This window comes from Sinocyclocheilus rhinocerous, unplaced genomic scaffold (genome assembly GCF_001515625.1).
Source record: "Sinocyclocheilus rhinocerous isolate Xijiao unplaced genomic scaffold, SAMN03320098_v1.1 scaffold15, whole genome shotgun sequence".
NCBI classification, from domain to species: domain Eukaryota; kingdom Metazoa; phylum Chordata; class Actinopteri; order Cypriniformes; family Cyprinidae; genus Sinocyclocheilus; species Sinocyclocheilus rhinocerous.
Window position 1 is genome coordinate 277043 of NW_015631053.1, and position 24008 is coordinate 301050.

The window sequence follows — 24008 nt, forward strand, 5'->3', positions numbered from 1 at the left end:
ATATTTAAAAATGAAAATTACATAACCAATTTGTTTCACATTCTTTACATAAAAAGTAATGTCACAAATCAGAAAATGTAATTTAACGTCAATGTGAACATACAAACAAAAAAAATTAATGACACTAATTTTCTATCATTGTAACTTTGCTTTCCACACACTTTAAGTACTTCTTCATATACCACAGCAAAAACTATAGTCTGAGAAATTCAAACATGATTAAAGGCACTCCTTAGACCTAATCATAAAAATAAAATATTTAAAAATGAAAATGATATAACCAAATTTGTTTCACATTCTTTCTTGGAAAATAAAGAATCACTTTTGAAAGTGACCAGCAGTGTTTTAGCATTACTTAAAAAGTAGTGAAATAAAAAGTGATTAAAATGTCATTTAACATCAATGTGAACATATAAACAAAAAAAATGAATGACACTAATTTTATATCATTGTAACTTTGCTTTCCACATACTTTAAGTACTTCTTCATATACCACCGCAAAAACTATAGTCTGAGAAAGTTCAAACATGATTAAAGGCAAGTGAACAGTCAGTAAAAAAAAAGAAAGAAAAAGAAAAAAAAGAAATACACAATTTACAAGCATAGATAAAATAAACAGTAGTATTCAGGTACAGAAATGTAATAATTAAGTGTAAAATAACACTGCATAGTGTTCACTGTATGAATTAAATTTAGATTAATCTTTGTTTTAGCCGTTTTGTTGTTTTGTTAACATTAGTGACATATTCAGCAGCACGTATATATAGGCTGCTGTCCCTTTAAATTAAATTAAAATTAAATTGAATCCAACTGCACGGATCCAGTATAATGATACACATCCGATTTCTTTCTCAGCTGTTTACATTCATTTAAAACATAACAGACTGTGTTTACGAGAATGATCGTCGAGACGGGTACTATAGGACATTTTCAGGTGTGAGTCTGTCAGACAGCAAGACGAGACGGCAAAGTTGTTTTCTGCAACTTATTGCACTTAACTCTTTTTAACGTCAAAAAATTCTCTGCTATATGCGTCGAACTAAAACTCTGACCTTTTGCAACGTTTTGATTTAAGTAGCCTATTATTAAAATGATAATGATATTGCACGCCGTTGCGATATGCATATTGCGACATTTACATTTGCGATATTTCGATAATTTCGATATATCGTGTAGCCCTACTAGCTATGTTTACAGTGTTTATTATAATGTTTGTAAACATTTCGCGTAGGCATTAGGTCTATTTCTGAATGAAATAATAAAATGCGACTTAGGCTATGCGACTTGCGTTTTTTTTTTCTTCTAAAAAACGCTATTTTTTTTATATACACGTAGCGTATTTTAACCATGCAGAAAACCTTTTTAAATATTTTGATAAATTACTGAAAAAAATAAATAAATAAATGACTTTTTAAACCGTTTAACTGATTGTATTAATCGGCCAAAAATTCTTACGGTCTGTTAACGGGTTAAAATGAACATCCCTAATCACTTTACATTTAAGCATTTGGCAGATGCTTCTATCTAAAGCGACGTACACTGCATTCAAGCTTTAGCATTCCCTGGGAATCGAACCCACAACCTTTCCATTGCTCTTCTGTTTGAACTAATGGTTTAAAAAGTAGCTATTAAATAATAAAGTAATACAGCATATATTCTAGAATAGTACAAAAATGACTTTACATTTATGCAATTGGTAGATGCTTTTATCCAAAGCGACTTATACATTGCATTTATGCTTAACTTTTTCTTCAATGCATGCATCTCCTGGGAATCAAACCCATGAACTTGCCGCTGAGCTACAGGAAAAAAGTAGCTTTTAAATAATACAGCAATATAGTACATAATCTAGAATAGTACTTTAACAAGTTCAACACCTTTTTTGTCAGTGATCTCCAAAAAAATACGAGATCAGCAGAATCCAGTACAGTACAACTGCATGAAACCACTGAGGAAGGGTTGAAGTCAATGTCAAACGTGGCTCGAAGGAGATTCACAAATCTGCCTTGTGATAGGGAGGAGGTCTGTGTGTCATCTCTCTGTGTCAAGAACATGGCTGCCGGTTTACTTACACAACAATTATTCAGCGAAATCCTTTTAATGGAGTCCCACACTCACTTCAGTGAGCGGACACGTTCAAGAAAGCAAACGGCATCAGCTCTGAGATATGCCACTAACACAAACTTGAAAGCATCTTCAGCATAGAGAAAGCACTTTTAACTCACACCGTTGTGCCCAGAGGAAAATTCATTTAATTAGTTCATTATAATGCAATCAAAGCACGCAGCAGAAGAAGTACTCAATAGCAAAATAATCAAAATATTTATTTTACTCCTAATAGAAACAGGGAATTTGGGTAAATTATCAATTCAAACGCTTAATAAATATAAAATGCCAGCAGCACATTCGCTTCTCACAGAATGAGGCCATGAGTGATATTTTGTGGTTTCAAGTTTCTCTGATTTCCTCAAAATATTCCCAAAGGAATTTTGGATAGTAAAATGATCTATAATATAAGTTGATGGTTTAATTATGCATTATTTTCAGTATATATATGGGGCATAGAGGAGAAACAATAATGTACAGTATGTGGAAAATAATGTGTTTTTTTGAACCTTAAACCGCATAAACACATTTCATTACACCAAATACACAAAATAATGTTCTTTTTAGCAACATCATATGACCCCTTTAAATTACATTAAAAGTGAGAGTGAAGACGTCTAAGGTAAAAAAAAAAATTATATTTAAAAAAATGCTGTTCTTTTGAACTTTATATTCATCAAAGAATCCTGAAATAAATGTATCAAGGTTTCCACAAAAATGTTAAGCAGCACAACTGGTCTAGTTTTGTATGAAAGCCTGTTTCTACCCTGGAATATATATATATATATATATATAATAAAAATTAAATAATAACGCGCTAAGTCCTTTCTATACTAAACAACGCGCAAACAAGATTTACAGCAAAAGAGATGGGTTTGAAAAACAACTCGGAATCAAATACTCTTATCCTTTAAAGCCAGAAAACGGTCCTGTAACAAGATTTCAGCATTCATAACAAGACTAAAGATATTAAGCAGCACGATAAGCCTTCAGAAAGGTACAGATCCGTCTGCGCATAAAAGGACAAACGCAAAAACATCGTTCTGCTCATTTCTAACGTGCAGAAACAAACGCGCTCCTGCTTTTGTCATGACAGACAGACAGACACACAGCAGCACAAGACGAAGTTTTCTCATGTAATGACCTCACTATGAGCTCATGGCTAAAATTAAAACCAAACCACAATTACCCACATATGCGGTTTTTCAATGTAAAGAGATTTAACCAACTGTAACAACACTGGCTGAAATATAAACAACACGCTCTTACACTCAACGATAATAAACAAAACTACTGCAACAAAAAATAATATTAACAGTAAATGCCATTGTTCGTTTAAATATATAAACAAATCAGATCTGGCGGGAATTAATTAACATGTTCGACCACACAAAACACAGAATTTACAAACAAAAACCACATCAATTCACGCCTGAAATATCAAATCTGACTAGTAATCTAAGCAAATGAAGGGTTTGAGTAACTCCCATGAAGACTTATTAGCATTATTTACTGAAATCAGATGGTATGCCGTATAAATATCTGCATAAAGCTGGATCGGTTTGACAACTTTTCATACGAAGACCTTGAACAATAATTTAACGAAACTTTCGCTCATCCAGCAAACTTCAGTCAGCGATACTGATCGATATTCAGCTAATATTGAAAGGTTTTCTTACCTTGAGCCGAACCGGTGTTGACGAGCGATAAAATAGTAAAAACTAGCACAGTTATCATCTGCGCTAAGAATCCCGATCCACCTCGTTCTCTTCTCGCAGTCTTTTTACTTCTTCCCATCATACAAACAGTCAAAACCAGGCAAAAATCCGGTGAAATAATAATCAGAGGAACCTCTGGAGATGTTGTTTCTAATAAAACCAGCGGAATCGCAGACTGCGGCGGAGAGATTATTTTTCGCGGAATGAAACGTTGATGGAATCCGTTGGTTTTTACCTCAGCGCACTCTTCTGACAGACAGCGGCCACCAACGCCCGTCAAACACAAGTGTTTGGGATTAATATCCTCAGTTCCTCCTCTTCTGAGCAGTTTTTCCCTCAAGGCTTCGCGAAACGCCGCGGATCGGCTGTAAACAGGTAAATCAGCGCTCCTGAGGTGAGTTGATGTCTGTCAGTAAAGTTCCCTCAGCGCGCGCTCCCCGCCTTCTGATGGAGAACTGGAGGAGCGCGAGATCCCCGCGCGATCCGCCGGCGCTGCAGCCAATCCGCTTGCGCTCCGACTTCAGTGCGAAGAAACCCAGGTGCGGAGCACGGAGCGGATCAACACCTGATCAGGTGGATCGTGTTATGAATGATCATCGGGTGTGTTAATGAGATGATGGGGAGCTGTTCTTTTCACGCGCCATTTAGATATTCTTCTGTTATTCTGCTTCTTTTGTGATCCTTTCCTGTCCATAATCTCTCAGCACATACTTAAAACACTTTAAATGCTGTAGAATGAGGGTTATTCATTCATTCATTCAATTTTATTAATTTATTAAGCAAGCAAAAAAATGCCAAAAACGGTTTGCCGTTGTAGGACTTTATTTTCTGACTTTCAATATTATTTTCACTTGTCATTTAGATATTTTGTTATTCTGTTGCTTTTAGGACCTTTTCTGCTTATAATTCAACCATAATCCCAGCACATACTGAGATAGGTATACGTTTAATCAGAATGAAGGGGAATATAAAGTATATATATATTTGCTTATTTTGCAATGTATTTTATTTATTTCTGATTTGATTTGACTTTATTTTCAGACCTTTTACATTATTTACATATTTTATTTTTCTGTTTTTAGGATCATTTGCCGCTCATAATTCAAAGGTAATCATAAAGGAATACTGTAGAATTAGAATAAACATAATTTTAAAAATATATATTCATTTTGCAAAAAGAAAGGCTGGTAAATTAAGAACAATTTGCCATTGTATGACTTTATTTCATGACTTCAAATGTTCTTTTCAAGTGTCATTTGGATATTTTATTATTCTGTTTATTTTAGGACCCTTTTATGCTCACAATTCAACCATAATCTCAGCACACACAGAGATCAATTTTTTTTATTGATTGATTTAGCAAAAATGGTTAGTGAATTAAGAACAATTTGCCATTGTATGACTTTTTCTGACTTAAAAGTCAAAAAAGGAGGTCTGAAAATGACTTTATTGTAGTTAATGTTTCACTCTTGGTTCTGATCCATGACACTGAGTAAACAAGAGGAAAACAAACCTCGCTGGAATCTAATCAACAAAACCCTAAAGTACATTTGCTTTCCTTATCACTGCCCTCCTGTTATTCATTTAGCCCTGCTAATTGCCCAAAACATGCTCTCTTGTCAGAAGGCATGATCAATAATTATGACAGGAAGAAAACCACAAACCATGATAACTGAAGTGAGCTTGCAAATTCTGCTGCGGCGCGCCGGGCCTGTCGTGGTGATAAGAGAAGACTGTATCTGTGATTCCAGCTCATCAATCTTCTCTATCTGCAGGTGTTTTGTGTTTGCATGTATGATGCATGATGTCATGGCTTAATGGTTAAGGATCTGGGCTGCTGGCTTCAGTATTGCAGGTTCAACCCCAGGTGGAGTGACCTAGAAACTGGAGAGCTGCCGAAATTCCAGTCCTACTCCGTCACCATTGTGCCCCGGAGCGAGACACTTAACCTCGGGTTTCTTCAAGAAGGCTGTTCGGTCGTTTCGGATGGAGCATCTGCTAAATGGCCAGTAAAATAAACTGTTTGCAGTATTAAAAAAAAAGAAATCCAAGACAAGTTCTCTCAATAATTGTGCTAAGTAGCACTACTTTGTTTTGTCAATTTGAATTTGTTTATTCACTAAATGCAAAATGCCTCATTCAGCCTATAAATAAATCAGTTTTCTTGTTCAACAATTTTTTATTTAGTAACACAAATTATTTTGTTACTTCGATAGTCGTATATATAGTCTTACTCAATATGTTAAGTGAATGCTATATTTATTTATGAAGGAACAATCATCCTACAAAGCAAATATATCCGGGATATAGTTTTAAACGTTTGAACAGAGTGACACACAAACCTCAAGAACATTGACAATCAACAAATGTAAAAAGACAAGCTCTTAACATCACAACACAACAAATAAAATTATATTTCACACAAAAATGAAAAATTCATCATCATTTACTCGCCTTCATGTTGTTCCAAACCTGTACGAGTTTCTTTCTTCTTATGAACAACAAAGAAGATATTTTGAAGAATGTTGGCAACCAAACATTTGCTGGCACCCATTGACTTCCATCAAATTTTTTCCCCTACTATGGAAGTCAATGGCTGTTTGGTTAACTGTATCTTCTTTTAAGTTCCACACAAGAAAGAAACTCACTGGTTTGAAACATTTGGGTGAATTCTGTTTGGTCTGACGTGGATTTTATGTAGTTTCAAGAAAGCTGCATTAATATTTGAGACTCAGAAGGTTTTGTAAACTGTGTGGCAGTTACATTGACTCTTGTCTTATTTTTTACATAGAATGCACTAGATAAACCGTCACCGCATTGTCACCAAAGACACGATTTTCATGTTTTTCCATTTGATTTATGCATCTTCGCATTTTCCATGTAAATTCTTGAGCAGCCTCTGTAAATATTATGTAATGTTTACCGACAGAGGTAATGCTGTTTACAGTGGTAAGATCATACCGCCTTTAATCTTGAGTGACAACTCAGAAAACCCATTTACTCGGCTAGTAGTTAACATCATGGGTGGCCTGCCTGTGTAATCTCAGACATGGAATTCCAAGTACACAGCGTCTTCCGAGGCTTTGCCGTGGTTTTCTGTGAGCACAAACTCTATGGTCAACTCTATATCCCTTTGTTGGGAACAGGCTTTTGTTTGGCCACAATGACTATATACTATATATATATATAAAACTATATATTTTACAGTTTACAAAACCTTTAGAGTCTCAAATACTAATGCAGTTTTCTTGTAACTACATAAAAACCACCAACTAGTCAATAATCCACATATGCAACTAGTCAAAGAAAATTTCATATTGCTGAAATGTTAATGTTAATCATTAATGCATTTTGTGGTTACAATAGGATTACTGTTTTGCAGTCTGCCGACTTCATTTTTGTTGTTATTTTGCCATTATTGTTAGTTATTTGTTGAGTTGTGATGTAAATGTGTTAACTGTCAGCTATACTTGAGGTTTGAGTGTTGAGTCTTGAGGCCTGCTGCAGTATGTTCAACCATTTAAAACTATTTTTTCACTTTAGAGGACTATTGCTCCCTCACACACTGATTTTCTAGGTATTTTTGTCTTGTTTTCTAATATCTAAACATTTTTGAATCAAGATGCATTTATTTGAGAAGCAAAATGATTAGGATACTAAGTCTTAAGTCATGTTCTCTGTTTTTTTTGTTGTTGCTTAAAATAAGAAAAAATATCTGCCAGTGGGGCAAGAAAAATAACCTTGTTTTGCCTTTGAATTAAAATGATTTTTCTTACCCAACTGACAGATATTTTTCTTGTTTTAAGCACAAACTTGATGCATTTTTCAGAAAACAATACTTATTATTTTAAGTCATTTTGCTTCTCAAGTAAATGCTTCTTGATTTAAGAATGTTTAGATGTTTGTAATGGAAAATAAGACAGAAATACTAAGTAAGGAATTCATTTTTGCAGTGGCAAACAAAGATAGCATAGTTCACTTAACATCTATGCAGTTATCAAAACAAATTAATTTATTGTAACTAAGAGGCCGTTTACACAACACCATTTTCAACTAAAAATGGAAAACTTTTGATGTGTTTTGGCCGTTTTGGGGGCCTGAAAAAGCAAACTATTGAAAACGAGATTCAAACTGCAAGTTTAAAAAAAAAAACTATACTGTTGTCGTCTCCATGTAAACTATAAAAACACAAATTTGCGGAAACGGTGACGTCTTTACAAAGTAACAGCGCCAACTACTGGCCTGCCGGTGTTTTTAGTCTTTTTTGCATACTGTTTTGACAATGTTGTCTGTAAGTAAAAACAAAAAGGAAAGACTTCCGATTTTTTGCACATCATTATCCTGCAAATGTACAAGAAATCTGTTGTTGTCTTAATGAATTTATTGGCTGAATTATGCATTTTGCACATACTGAACGAACAAATTCAAATCGACACATCAAAGTAGTGTTAGTACAATTAGCTGAGAGAAAATAAAAATCTGAACACATCAACTTACCAATTTTCTCAGTTTATTATTTTTTTTACAGTGAGTAGCTATAAGGGCAGAACAAATATTGCATCCCGAGCAAGCATGTGCTATTAAATTGTGCCACATGTTGTTCATCTCTTCAAAAGCAACATAGATCTTTTATATCTTGGATATTTTTTAAGCTTTACAACTTTGAAATGATACAGTGTTCTAAAGCAATATCAAAATGTCAGAGGTCTCAGTCAGCAACACAACAATAGACATAATTCCCTCTCACCCTAAGGTTCAGCTCTGTAATATCGCTCTCTTTTTGGCATTGCAGCCGTTTTTATGAACCCGCTTTGATGACCTATTCCCATCCCGGGCACCAGAAGAAAAACAGCCCCCGAGAGAGCCGGGAAAAGAACATGTACAGAGTCTCCAAGACTAATGTCCCCCAGGGCTCTCATTCTGCACCAGAGGTGACACGCCGTGACATCATTTCCTCTTCCCAGCGAGGAGCCGCAGCATCCCTTTATTCTTCCACTTTCAGAGTTATTTGGACTGTAATCCTTCATAACTGCTTGTTAAATCAAGCGTAACGATGGACTGAATTGGGTGGCCTTAAGGCTGGACTTTCCGTGACACATTTTAGGACCTTTTTCTGGACATATCATACAGTAAATGATATATAAACCCAAGCCATTCACAATCGCATTCATTCATCGTGTTTATCCTTTATTTTATATCCATATGTGCAATTTCCGATCAATCAAACTGAGAACACGAGGACGTGAGAAACCAAATCGAGTGCTCGATATGAACTGGGATTTGAGAAAGCATGACTTATGCATTGACTCATCTTGTTTTGCGCGGCTCGAACAATGATGTCGGTGAGAATCTGACATCTTACTGGCATTTCACTTTGAATTACCAGTGGGAGGGAAATTGCTTTTGTGCTGTGTTTCTGATGGGCCTGAGAGAACATTATCTATTACTCGGGCAAACTTGACCAAATACTGAGCACTATGATTATGGTCTGTCTTTCCCTGTATTATTATTATGCTAATTCACAATGTTTGGTAAATGCATTTATGTGAGAATATTGACTTTTTTTTTAATTAATTTTTTTACTTGTGTCACAAAGTGACTTCTGCAAGCGGTAATAAAAATAATATTAGAAAAGTAACTATGGACTGGTAAAATTATTTGTACTAAATACTGTATGTTTATTTTCATGAAGCAATCTAATTAACCTTAAAATGTGAAGTCCCATACCGAAATGTAAAATATTACATAGATTGGTTTATATATATATGTTACTTATAAGGTGCATACATTTGAATATATTATTATTATATTATATACAAATTTTGCATACATATATTCTCTGGGTAGATGAAAATATAAATTTATAACATAAATAAAATCCCCATAGTCAAATTTGTATATGAACATATGCCATACAGTATATATAATTATATACTAAATATATTAAATTATATTTTAATTATTGCACATATTTTATATGCAATTATATGTAGCAACCATGTGTATTTTCCATATACAGTGGGTACGGAAAGTATTCAGACCCCCTTAAATTTTTCACTCTTTGTTATATTGCAGCCATTTGCTAAAATCATTTAAGTTAATTTTTTTTCCTCATTAATGTACACACAGCACCCCATATTGACAGAAAAACACCATATATAACAACGTACATTTTGTACATATGTTGTTTGCATATATATATTTATTAATCTATCTAGCTATATATCTCTTATATTTCCTTATATAATATCAATAGGGTTTCATGAGTTTTAGGATGATATACTGTACATGTACATGACATATAAGTCCAAAAATTTATTACATATATGGGCTAGATTTATGTTAATATATCAAATTTTTCCAATTTCTGATAGATTTCATGTTTTTACTTCACTTGACAATATATTTCATATATGTGAATGTAATACATGCAGATATTTTACATTTGCATATGGTGTGGTTTGATTTACTCCTGACTTTAAATGCAAACTGCAAGTTTGCAAACTGATTTTTTGCAAAAAGTCACAAACTCCCAAGACTGAACGGAGCCTCTAGAGGGCAGAAATAAAACCATTAAATATTTGCTCTTAATATAAAGACGCATTTTATCTTGAAGGCCGGCGTATATTAGAGCATCTGAAGAGTTTTTGCACAATGGATGATCTCGATTGGCTCTATGAATGTGTCTTTTGTGAGTCACTGTAATGTACATTTTTAAAAGTATGAGGAGATGGATTGTGCTTCAAACCTAATGGCTCTGGCTGGTATTTTACTGTCAGTCCAGATATCTCAAGCGAATGACCCTTTAACAAATTCTGTAGTGAAAGCACACAGTAATGTGGCATGAGCTCGTCCAGTTCTTCAGTAACGAATGGCTGGCCTCAGACCGAAGAGGGATAAAGCTGAATTAATTCAGATGCTCGTGACATTCATGCATAAATAAGGCATTTAGTGCTCTTTGCATATGCCCCATTTAGCGGAAGTACGTTTTTTATTGATATGGCGGTAAAACTGTTAAGAATCCATTAGGCTTTTATTAATTGGCCTGATATTAATCAGCAGCAGCAGTGAGTAAATAGATTCCTCATGTTTTGCAGCCGTGTCAATCCAGAAATAGGTTCTGAGGGGCCACGGACAGCAGGAGAAAAGCAATGTGAAATGCACATCATAACTCGTCAGCTTTTACAAGCTTTTCAGTGTCAAAGGTCACGAGTCCAGTTATGCTCTGAGTGCAAATTCATGCCAAATAGAAATCAAATCAGACACAAAAAAATCTAATTTTATTTGTCACACATAGTATGATGTGCAGTGAAATTATTTTTTTTCTCTCTGCACATAGAAATTTAAAAAATTATAATAATACAACCCAGTTGATATAAAATATGAGCTCACCTGCAGTAAGTAGCTATAAACATGGTTCAAGCATAACCCAATGTGTGGGAATTATTAGCTAAAGGGAAAATCATGAACAGATAACAAATTTCAATTTGACACTGTGTTGAGTTGCAATTGATGTAAACAGTGTTATTTTAGTATTGATGGGATAGTATTATTTTTAACTAATATTTCAATTTTAAATTTTCCATGTTCATTTTAGTTTTAGTTTAGCAATTTATAATTGTGTTTTCATCACTTTTATTCATTTTGCTTTGTGTGCGTGTGTATATATATGCAGTATATACAGTATATATATATATATATATGAAGAGTTCAGATGCAAAAGCCTCTAAGTGCCGTTGGAAAGAATAAGCATTGTTATCAGGCTCCTATATTTATGTTCAGTTATTTCACTTTAATTGCACTTGGTGACAAGTTGAAATCAAAAGTTTCATATATTTTATTTTATATCAATAATGTCTATTTTATTTTATTAATGTCTATTTAGTGTCTGTTTTATTAAATAATGGAAATGCTTTTTTAATTTTAGTTAAAACTTTTGTAATTTTGTTTTTGTCATTTTTAGTGGTTTGTTTCTATATATATATATATATAGTATTTTGTATAGTTTGTATTCATTTTTATTTAAATTCTTGTTATTTTTAGCACATTATTTTTTTCAGTTACTGTCTATTTTATTTAAAGCAACAATTTATATATATATATATATATAGTTTTAGTGAACTATATTAATCCTGGATGTAAACTCTACACTGTAAAACTAATTTTTCAATGTTCTAAATAAAATTATTGGAGTGCTGCATACAAGAAAATACTATTTTGGTTTGTCTACTTCAAAATTTCAATGTGTTTTCATTCAATGTGTTATTGCCAATTCTTTGCAACTATTTGTGAAATTTACTTGCAATTTCTACATGGGAATTGTTTCCACACCAGTTTTATTTTTCAGTGTAAATCCTGATGACAAACCGCTTGAGAAGCTCTGCACTTATCAAACCTAAACAGCAACATCAACATAAACTCACCTCTCTCAGCTCATTGATGCTTTTCCCCCAAACTGTCACTCAGCGTTTGCTAACGATGAAAGGCCTGTCAGTCATTGGCGACAGCTCTTCTCCTCCGTTAACAAAGACGTTAACAGTCTGAGCGAATGATGGGCGTCCTTGAGAAAAAAAACTCCATCAATCTCGGCGTCTCTAAAGCGCTGACTTCAGGCCGGCGTTATGAAGTGAAACAGAAGTCAGGGAATCCTTCTCTGACACACGGTGGTAAAACCAAATTTAAATTGGAAATTTATTCTGCCCATAAACCTTGACTCAATGACTTTTTAGAGCATCTTTCTGTGATAGATTATGCTGAGAGAATATGCAGGGGTTAAATGCGGACCAACACAACACAAGGATGCTACAAAATAAAAAGCAGTTTTTCATGGCCACAGGCCGACTTTAGTGCCACTCTTGATATCGGCGTTAAAAGTGATTTGCAACACCGTATGTGGCAAGGAATCAAAACTTAATTTAAGCAGATAAAGATGCCATTTCAGAGCCAGATAAAGTGTTTCAGGTCTCCACCGATCGTCAGATTTACAGGTCTGTTTTTTCTGCCCCATAAACGGCAAGTCTCCTTGCCAGGCGACACTGGGAAATGTTAATGGATTCATTTGTCAAGAAGGCCTTCTGCTTATTTACAGTCCACCTCCATTATGGCGTTTCTCCTGTAAGACAAAAAAAACCACCAGTCAAAATATCGATTTACCTGCTCATCGCCACAGTGAGTCACTGCGCAAAAACAGACGGAGCCCACTAACACGCGAAATATGCTCGCCGTCTCACCTCGCCATTACTGTAATCATGAGAAGTAATCTTCCTGTAATTTACATCATTGGAGCATTTAAAAGTTGCTAAATAACACCACCGAGCACCGTCTGCTGGGAAACCCGAGCACGACATTATACGATATAAAACATTCCTTCTTTATGCTTTGCTCAGTTTTGCTAATTTTAACGAGGTTTAGGCTGAATGCCACTGAACACTTCAGAATCAGTCGTCCTGTAGGGTTTCTATATAAAACACACTAATTTCTGATTCAAACATGATCTACACCGCATGAAATACAAAAACCCATTTACAGGAATAGTCCAGACAAAAATTTAAATGCGCTCACCCTCAGATCATCCAAGATTAGGATGAGTTTGTATCTTCATCAGGTTTGTAGAAATGTAGCATTGCATCAGTGTCTCAGCAATGGATGCTCTGCAGTGAATGGGTGCCGTCAGAATGAGAGCCCAAACAGCTGATAAAAACATCACAATAATCCACAAGTAATCCACAGCACTCCAGTCCATCAGTTAACATCTGGAGAAGACAAAAGCTGAAACAAATCCAGCATTAAGACGTTTTTAACTCAAATACATTGAGTCCATAATCCATAATAACTCTTCCTCCAGTGAAAAAGTGTTCTGGTCTGAATCAGGAGAGAAATCTGCACAGATCAAGCAGCGTTTAAACAGCTCTAAACAAATATGTGGCTGGATTTTGATGTGAGAGACAACAGGAGATGCACTTTTTCACTGGAGGAAGCGTTATTATGGATTATGGACTCGTATTTTAGTTGCAAACGTCTTTATGATGGATTTTTTGCAGCTTTTGTCTTCTCCAGATGTTAACTGATGGACTGGAGTGCTGTGGATTACTTGTGATCTTGGATTTGAGGGTCAGCACATTTTCATTTTTGGGTGAACTATTCCTTTAAGTTTAGGACTCTTCCTTTAACCCTAAAACACACACAAAGCATAATTCAAAAATCAATATGGAAAATTCCTTCAATATTAACACAGCACACTGTGCCCTATTTTCGAGTGAGCTGTATGTGTGTGAGAGCTCATGTGTGTATCCTGTCAGATGTCACAAACCTGGTGGCGAGTGATTCAGCAGCGGATCAAAGCTGAAGCACAGCCATAAAAACAGCAGTAAAAAGGTCAGTCCTGACGGAGCTCACGCACCAGAGAAAGCCTGTTTTCACTTAGGATTGTTTTCATGGAGAAACAAACTGCTGTTGTGGTCTAAACGCACCTCCACGTACAGCATTAACTCACGACTAACAATCCAAACACATCTCAGTGTGGCATTACTCTGATTGATCAACAATAAAGTGAAAACTTCACTGAACTAATTTGGCATATTATAAAAATCGGCATTATATAATTATGCTATAAGCAACCCATTGACATATTAAAAGTCATTATGAAATCAAAACAGGGTTATTATAACTAAAACTAAAACCATTAAAAAACAATATACAATAAAATATTTTAAAAAATGCATTTCAGCCAGTTTCATATATATATGTACACACACACACACACACACACAACTGCTGAAGTGACAAAAGCACGCACTACCAAATTACAAAATTGTGAACAAAAATGAAAATTTAAAATTAAAAAAAAAAAATTAAAAAAATGTAAAAAAAAAAAAAAAAAAAAAACCTGATTTGGAAAAGCATTTGACATGAATCTTATTCATGTATTCCTCCCTTTTTACTCTTAACTGTAAGGCATTTAAATGTAATTTTCATCATTTTTTATTCTTTTATTTCTTATGCAATTGTTGTGATCATTTTATGTAAAGCATTTTGAGTTACCATTGTATATGAAATGTGCTATATAAATAAAAAAATGTGCCTTGCCTGACAACTAAAATGCTAAAATAACACAAGATTGGCCCTATTTATTGTATCAATACATCTTCCTGCACAATTCATCAGTGCACATTACAAATAATAATAATAATAATAATAATAATAATAATAATAATAAAATACCTTTTAGAGCCTCTATTCATAGAGATTCTTTACACCATCCAATCAGTTCCTGATGGGTAAAATCAAGTTTATTCTAAAATACATCACATTACGGAGGCAAAACAGGTTGCATTTCATGTTTGGCAACTCAGCTGTGTTTTAATGAGTCGAGTTCACAATAATGATGCAGTGCCATATGGGATCCTCTGCTGAATAGTTTGGAAAAGACTTAATTTTTCCTCCTTTGAAACCTTTGAATACTTTTATTTTTTATTGAGATTGAAAATTTTTGGGGACATAATCGATACTTATTCAACACCTCACTTTCAAACGGGCCAAATCGCCCCTGCAAATCATCATGGCTTGAATTGTATGATTATTGAAATCGACTTCTCATCAGCCAACACTCACAGAACTGGAGCAGCCCTTTAAATGAAGTCATCAATCATCGGTTTCCAGGTCACCTGAGGAGCGCCGGACACCTGTGGGAGGAGCACAGCGTCCAAAAACTGTCTGCAGCCAAAGAAGGACACACATGTGCTATGAGTGTTTCTCTTATGAATCAAATTAGATGAGAAATTAGAGGTCTTGTTCTGTTACTGCCTTAAATTGAAGTGTCATCAAATTGGCTGGTCAAGTCATTTTAATAATAATAAAAAAAGAGCTGATTCTTGTATAGCTTAAAAAATTAAGAAATTATTTTGATTGAAGTAATGGGAAACATATTACTCCACTTATTAATTGTTAACAGTACATTTCTGGCAACCACATCTGCAGATTTTTACCTTTATTTATTTATTTATTTTAATTAAAACTAAATAAAAAAAAACAAAAACAAAAAACAACAACAACATAATACTAAAAAATAACATTAAAAATAATAAATATAAGTAAAATAAAAAAACAATATAGAAATATAAAAAGAAACTAATAAAAATTACCAAACACACAACAAAATTACTAAAACATTAACTAAAATTAAAATGAAAAATTCATTTAAATAATTAATAAAAACTAGTATCTCGATGAACTAAAATAACACTGTTGCCAACCCTTTCATATATATTTGTTTCTTGTATCTTTGTCTGTGAGAACTTATTTTAACCTTCACATTTATATTTTTCCTCCAATTTTTGCATTTTCTGAACGAGTGAGCAGCTCTCATAACATTGCTGCCGTATGTGGCTGATTTGTGTTCATCTGACTGCATGACTTGAGGAATCATCTCTGCCAGTCTCGCAGACGAGTGACGAGCCAAAGTTTAGTACTCAGGGTGAGTAGTTTGTTTGCAAACAGCAGTAAATAGAGCTTACAGTGCTGCTTTGTGTGCGTGTGGGATTGATGAAGAGCAAACAGATCATTACCTTCAGCCGGTGTCTTTGTGCTTGTGTTTACCTCCTGCGACTAATGAGCCCATCCTGCGTCTTCATAGACCATCATGCACTCCCACACGCAGAAGGGACCGAGCCGCCACATGTCCATAATAACCATCAGCATGTGAGAATAGTGTGCAGAAACGGCTGGAGAACACGAGAGACCCTCATCATCCCTCACTCGGTGAACAAGCAGCGTGAGTCAATATCAAAGAGTCTCCGTGACCTTTTTAAGAACATGAAAGCTTTTTGTTTATTTCTTCATAACTGACGCCCACCTGCATGCATGCATTCGTGCATGACCAAAAACACTGGCACCGAAGCCTCGTGTTGCACTCACTCCTCCTCAACGCCGTCCAAATAACAAACAAACACCCACAAACACCGATGGAGACTCTTCTGCTCACCTGCCTCCATACACAATGACCTCCTATTCAGAGGAAGGGCAAGAAGTGTCCTCTAGAGATGCTCAAAGAAATCTTGAGCCTCCAGGAAACAAAAACACCAACGACAACTCGTTAATAACTCCAATATTTCTCTCATTCTGCTGAAGTCTCATGCATCGCAGATGTTTCTCCTGAGAAAATGGTCCCAGGAATCTCACATTTGTCTCATTTAGAGCAACCAGATGGTTTAAAGTTTAAATCTAAAGTAACACAAAACAGACTTGAAAATAACCTAAAAAATCAAGATGTAAATTTTTCTTATTTTAATACATTTCCTCAACAACTATATTTTTTCATGTATATTTTCGTACTATATTTATATAAGGCACTTTATATAATATAAATTGCAAAAGCAGCTTTACAAATAAATCAGAGTTAGTGTCACAAAATCAGTTTCAGGGATCAGTAGTTTCAAGTTTTTACTTAAATGTGATTTCTAGACCTGAAAAAGTCATAGAAATATATATCTAGTTATGCCAAGATCTAAAATATTTTATCAGGTCGATTTTTTTTTTGTAATCACAAGCCAGTGTTATTTTAGCATAACTGAGATACTATTATTATTTTTTCTTGATTAATTTTATTTTATGTTAATAGTATTTACTTTACTTTTTTTTTTTTTTAAGTTTTAGTAATTTTGTTGTATAATTTTTATTAGTTTTAAATTTTTTAAGATATGTGTATAGGTTTTAGTATTTTTTTATTTATTTCAGTTGTAGTTATTTTATGAAGTTAAACTAAATGATAATGAGAAATGTTGAAAAATATTATTTTTTTATTTAATTTTGATTAAATTAAATTAGATTTATTTTCAAATGGTTTTAGTTAGCTATAATAATCCCGTCACAAACACGGTAAAAACAATCTCAGAAAAAAGTATATTAATATATTAGGTAATTTTGTTTCTTAATTAAATGTCTTTCTTGATTTTAGAAAGTTTAGATATTTGTACTGAAAAACAAAACAAAAATATTAATTAAGAATCATTTTTGTAGTGTATTTGTACTGGAAAATAATAAGAAAATTTTTTATTTTTTTTTGCATTGTATAGTCAGCGATCAAAATTCATCTCAATATAATCTCAAACAAGTGAGCTGCACTACATTCATTTGATAGCTCTATACTCTTATTTTTATGACAGCTAGTGACTCATTCATGTGTTTTTATTTCTCCTGAGGAAATAAAGGAGAAACATGGCAAAAGTTGATCTTTTAAACAAACGTAACCAAGATCTGCAGGTCTAACATCTGAGCAGTAACTTCCCTTATTAGCTGAGATTTCTCCACCGGCTTCCGTGAGTCTTCGTCCTTTAACCTGAAGCTGGCAGGTTGAAGCCCTGAGTAATTGCACTTTTCTTTCACATAATTTCTCCCCTCCTCAAACTGAAATGGTTTGACCTGCTGAAGTAAACAGGCATTAATCAAAGGCGGATGGGGAATTATCAGGAGGGGAGCCCACGGCGTTTGAAGGGGAGTGTGGAGCGGCGGGCCGCAAAGATGGATGCGGTCGAGGCGCTGGGCTTTAGTGTCCTTGGGGAGCTGGACTGCGCCCGCTGATGGGGTCACTGTGTCCACCTTGCAAAAGTGTGTCAAGGACAGTAAGCAGGGAACTAGCGCTGAATTTGTCATGCTGACTTCAAAATGCAACGAGTGAAGATCACAGATCAGGACAAACCAACATCTTTTAGTGTTTCCAAAAGCAATGCCTCCATGCAAAGTTGTGAACTTGTGGGAAAAATTGCATAAATCGTGCCAATAAAGCATTGTTTCTATCTTGCGTGTTCAAGGGAACAGAATTTCCACTTCCTGGGAAATTGGTGTAAAATATCAGTAATAAAAATGGAAGCTGCTGCAAGGCAATGTAGCTCTTTGCACATGCAGATCAATGTAATAACAAACGCTGTTGTGTTATCTTGCATTTGGATGCCTGATGTTTGGGTATGCAATCATGGGAGAAAGTAATGGAAAGTAATTATACTAAATTGTTTTGATGACAGAATAATATCTGAGATGGTGTGTGATGAAACTGGTCCATTATCCAATCTGATCTATTATCGATAGTTAATCACATGATCTGTTGAGGCCTTTGTTGGGCATCCAGGAATTTGTTCAGTAAATGTGTTTCCATTGTAGTTCATGTGCATGTTTTCATCTTGGCATTTTCGTCCAGTGTTTTTTATGTAATATCCCAAAATGTGCATTCAAAAATATGTAGATGGAAACATTGGATGGTGTTTCTTCTACAATTCCTGTGGAGAAATAAAAACACACACATTCAGTCAATATCACTCTTAAAATTAGAGGTTCTTCATTGGCATTGATGGTCTCTTGAAGAACCTTGAACATGCAAGGAAAAGTGTTCTTCACACTAAGACAATTGGTGAGCTTTCCGTCCTTTACAATCACTGCTTACAGGACTGTACGTAAATCCCATCACAAATATCTGTTCTGACACGTCTTACCTGCGACTCTGGTCAAGATGGAGCACAAACACTGGAGGATTATGGGTAAAAATCCATTACTCAGTTGGAGTTTCAGATTCACGGCGAAGGCAATTAATCAGTCCTCCATAAGCATGTCGCATTAACCAGCCCAAGACTGCTGACTTTCAGTTGTGCATTCGACTTGACACGAATATATGAAGATAATCACGCATGACGCAGGTGTTTGTACGGTCGCAGATAAAGTGTGCATTACAAAAGCCACCTTCTGTCAGCCAGATGTCCGTCTGCACAGAAACAAGAGGTCACACGTGTCCTTAACCTTAAGTGGAGCTCTAAAAGGTATTGATGGTTTAAAAGGTTTTGAGAAGGTGATCAATATGGATATTCATTCAGTGGGTCATTAGAGCGTCCCTGCAGTCATATTACAGCTCTTAAAGAACACACAGCGCTGTTATTATAGGAGAGCAGACGTATAATACGGCAGTAAAACCTCTGAATGCGAGCGCAGGCCTTTGTTTAAGGTTGGCAGATTGCTCTGCGGGAGAATAAGCCGTGCTGATTGCAATCAGCCAAAGATCTGAACCAAAGGTGATTACTTATTTATTTCTGTGTGCAGTTTTTGGAAGCGTGTGTGCATGTCCGAAATGCTAATTTTCCCGCTTTGGACAGCAAATGCAATGCTGCTGACTTTCGTGCATGATTGGGAATAACAAACACTGTCATTTTTGGGATCTTAATGACATGCACACGAGAGTTTCATCTGAGAATTGATATTCATGCATCAGCAGCGTCAGCGCGACACGCTCCGAACAAAAGCCACATTTGGAGCGCCTTGCCATGACTGATGAGCCAATCATGTAGAAACTGTTCATTTGTTAATTGTTAATTGCACATACCTGATTCAAGACTGTCTGTAGATGTGAGGACAGCACAGTCATGTGTCATCAAATCAACAAAAGAAGAAATGAAATAATCGACATGACTGAAAGACTGGAATCAGCTCTGAGCTGGCCGATCAGAACACATCTTCAGTTCTTTACATTAAACACCAGTCAAAAACCGAATTTATAATCTGAAAATCCTAATGTGGTATTTCTGGAAAAAATGGCTAGCCTCTTAAAATTGCTTGTAAATGTCTCATTATGATAACTTATCACCAAATATTGGATTCAGTCTTTTTGTCAACTTGTTTTCTTTCAGTTTGTGCAGGGATTTGCTTTTTTTTTCTTGGAACAAATTGATTGTAGGCCTCATTGATCTTAACTTATGCACCTCAGTTTTTTAATAAAAAAGGTATTATTTATTAACAATTTTGGCTCAAAAGCAGAGGTGCATGAGCTCAGATCAATTCCAAAAAGAAATACAAAACCTGTGCTAATTAAAAAAAAACAAGATAACAAAGATTGCATCCAATATTTGATGATAATATGCATTTTTTTGTAGGCCAGTCATTTTTTGTTTGGGAACACAAAGGTGTAACAAAGTAGGGAAAAGTCCCCCCCAAAAAATAAAAAAAATAAAAGATTCTGTGGAAGTTAAATAAAAAAAAAAGCTAATTAAGAACCTTTATTTTACATTTATGTCTGTTTTTATTTCTCCACAGGAACTGCAGGGAAAACATCATTCAGTATATATTTCCATGTAACTGTATGCAAAATTTGGGATATCGAATTCATCAGATTATGAGAAGCATTCTTTTTTGGACCATTTTTACTCAAATCTTCACTCAAAAACTGAGGAGCATAAGCTCATATCAAAGAGGCCTATGATCAACCAGTTCAAAAAATAAAATCCAAAACCTGTGCTCTTTGAAAGAAAACAAGTTGACAAAAAGATACAATTCAAGATTTGGTTATAATATAGCATACTGAGAAATTTATATGCAATTAAAATTTTGTAGGCTGGAAAACCACTAGTGTACCAAGGTGGGGAAAAAATCAATAAATTACCTATTTTTGGGGGAAGTTTTTATAACCTGTGTGAGCAAAGTCAGTTTTTTTCAGCAAAAAAAAAAAAAAACTTTGTTGGCTAGATGGCTTATACTAATTAATTGGAAGCTGCCATCTCCTCCAACTTATCGTCTCTTATAGAGGGTATGCACGTGACGTCACGGTCAGCTCGAGTGACTGCGGTTCTGCCCACTGATGTGGCAAAAAGACTAAGTGGCAGCAGTGAACGCAGTGACAGAACACACAAAACACATCTAAAACGAGAAAGAGCTTTGCGATTGACTGTACAAAGAGATTTGACAAGAAATCTGAGGCATATTTTTACAGACTGCCGAAAACTACAGAAAAGAGAAGCAAATGAATCGCTGCAATTCACAGAAACAAATGGACTCCAGGCAGTGGAACACGGATTTGCAGTTATCATTTCATGTTAAAGGGGTCCTATCTTTAGTTAGTCTGTAATGTTGCTGTTTGAGCATAAAAAAGATCTGCAAAGTTACAAAGCTCAAAGTCCAATTCAAAAGGAGATATTTTATTTAACAGAAATCACTTTTCAAAAACTACAACGAACGACTCGTTTGGACTACAACCAACATTTTCCGGGATTTGTGATATCACAAATACCGACGAACAGGACGAATCCTGATTGAGCTGCACTAGAGAAGGGTATTTCAGAAGGCGGGCCTTCATTTGATACAGGAACTATTCGAGCCGTTCATGCCAGACTGGGGAGAGAGGTGTTGTAATAATGTAAAATATGTGAAAAATAATGTGTTTTTCGAACAACCTAGTATGAGAGCCTGTTCTAGTACACCCCCAAAACAAAATCAAGACTTTGTAAAAGAGCAAAATAGGACCCCTTTAATATGTTGAATTTTGCGATAAAATCATACCCTATATATTGTATTGTTATATATTGTATTGACAACTCATCAATTAAATATTTACCATCTTATATTCTGCATAACTGGATGTTTTTAAATAAACACTGACAAAACGATGTAAGTTTTTGGGCTGGACGATATGACGATATATATAGCATTGATATAGGTGATGACCTGGATTTTGACCAACCTATTTTGTATTTACAAAATGCATTCACAGGCAAATCTGCTTTATTTATTTCCCCAGCGTCAAAGTCAGGCACATATAAATGTTAGAAAGTCAAGTCGAGTCAAAATTTATTTCTATAGCACTTTTTAAAAGCAACACAGTTGCGCCAACACAAACACGATTCCTGGCTGCATAGCGATATCCATGGACCGCTGGATATTTGGTAAGTTTTAAGGAACATTATATCGAGTCCAGCAACCTTTAGTTTAAACTGATTATGGTTTGTTTTACTGGCGTTTTTGCAGATTCCCTGTTAAATCCAATCACGCTGCAACTCTTGCCACTCAGTCCGCTGAGAGAAAGTGACGTCAATGCATGCCCTCTATTGCCCTCAAACTTGAAAAGATTCAATTTGGAGTTTGAATGAAACCTGATCTTTTACTTTAAGGAGGCAGGTTCTAGATTGTTTTTGTTTTTTGTTTTGTTTTCTTCATGTTTGTTTAGATGTTTATTTGGTATGCTTATATTATTGTGACAATATGTTAGGTATTTGGGCATTTTTATGCTTGCTAATTTGTGTGTGTGTGTTTTTACTTTCTTAATTCTGTTACAATTTGATACTTGTATTGTGCCTTGAGATGCTTATGTGCTTTTCTTTAATAAAAAAAAAAAATCCTCTTCGGGAAAAATGACCCAAAACACAACCCGAGGGGCAAAAAACCTACTCATACAAATGCTTTGTAGACAAAAACTCTTATTTGAAAAACTGATCAATGAAAGGTTCTTTGGAGAACGAAAAATGCTTCTTCAAATGTTCTATTTTAATAAAAAAACGAATACATATTTAATTTAGAATGAATGAATATATATATATATATATTTTTTTTTTTACTGGCAGTAAAACTCCAAAAATTCTAAAAAGAGAAAATTCTATTTTAGATATTTTTTTTCTTGTTTTCTTTACTTGAGAAGCAAAATCGTGTAAAATAATCTGAAAAAAACTGTTTTCAGAATTTGCTTTTTTAAAATAAAGTTAAAAATTTAAGATAAAGTTTTAAAATAAAATTATTTTACAATAAAGTTTATTGGCATAATTTGCCAATGGGTAGGGGAAAAAACATAAAAAAATAAATATTGATACATTCAGAATCATAAATAATATTCTATTTTTTAATTTTATAGATAGATAGATAGATAGATAGATAGATAGATAGACAGATAGACAGACATGTCGACATACATATTGGCAGTGCGACTCCAAATGATCTGAAATAATGAACTGATTATGAAAAATGGCATTCAGATCTTACAGAACAGGTATTTCTGTAGACGTTCAGGGCTCTTGTTCTGGGTCCTACAGCTAACAACAACACAAACACAGCAGCACAAAGAGGAAACCAGACACGACACGCTTTAAGAAATCAATAAGCAGAGCCTCTGTAAGCATCGCTCTCTTTCCCAGCGTTCCCGGCATGATCATGTGCTGCTCCTGAAGTAAAGGACGGGATTATTTTCAAGTAACCTTAGACTGCTGCCCATCAGCCTCATCTGATAACGCGGGACGTTTCCCAGGGAAGTGACCTGAGGGCAGCGTGTCGACTGCAGACCTGATGCATTTCAACATGTTCTCTTCATCAGCGTATCTGCCCTGCGATCTCACGCAGACACACACACACACACACACCACGCACACACTCTCTCACACGCACACACACACACAC

The 24008-nt window shown here is 34.9% G+C and overlaps 1 protein-coding gene across 1 annotated transcript in view; it reads right to left on the reverse strand.

Annotated features, from left to right (window-relative positions):
- The window catches only part of unc5cb (unc-5 netrin receptor Cb), a 199839-nt gene extending 195616 nt beyond the window's left edge, over positions 1-4223 (reverse strand). The window contains exon 1 of the mRNA XM_016554070.1: positions 3786-4223. Within this exon, the coding sequence (XP_016409556.1) occupies positions 3786-3906 (121 nt within the window). The 5' untranslated portion in view covers positions 3907-4223. The remainder of the gene's footprint in view (positions 1-3785) is intronic.
- Between the last annotated feature and the right edge of the window lie 19785 nt (positions 4224-24008).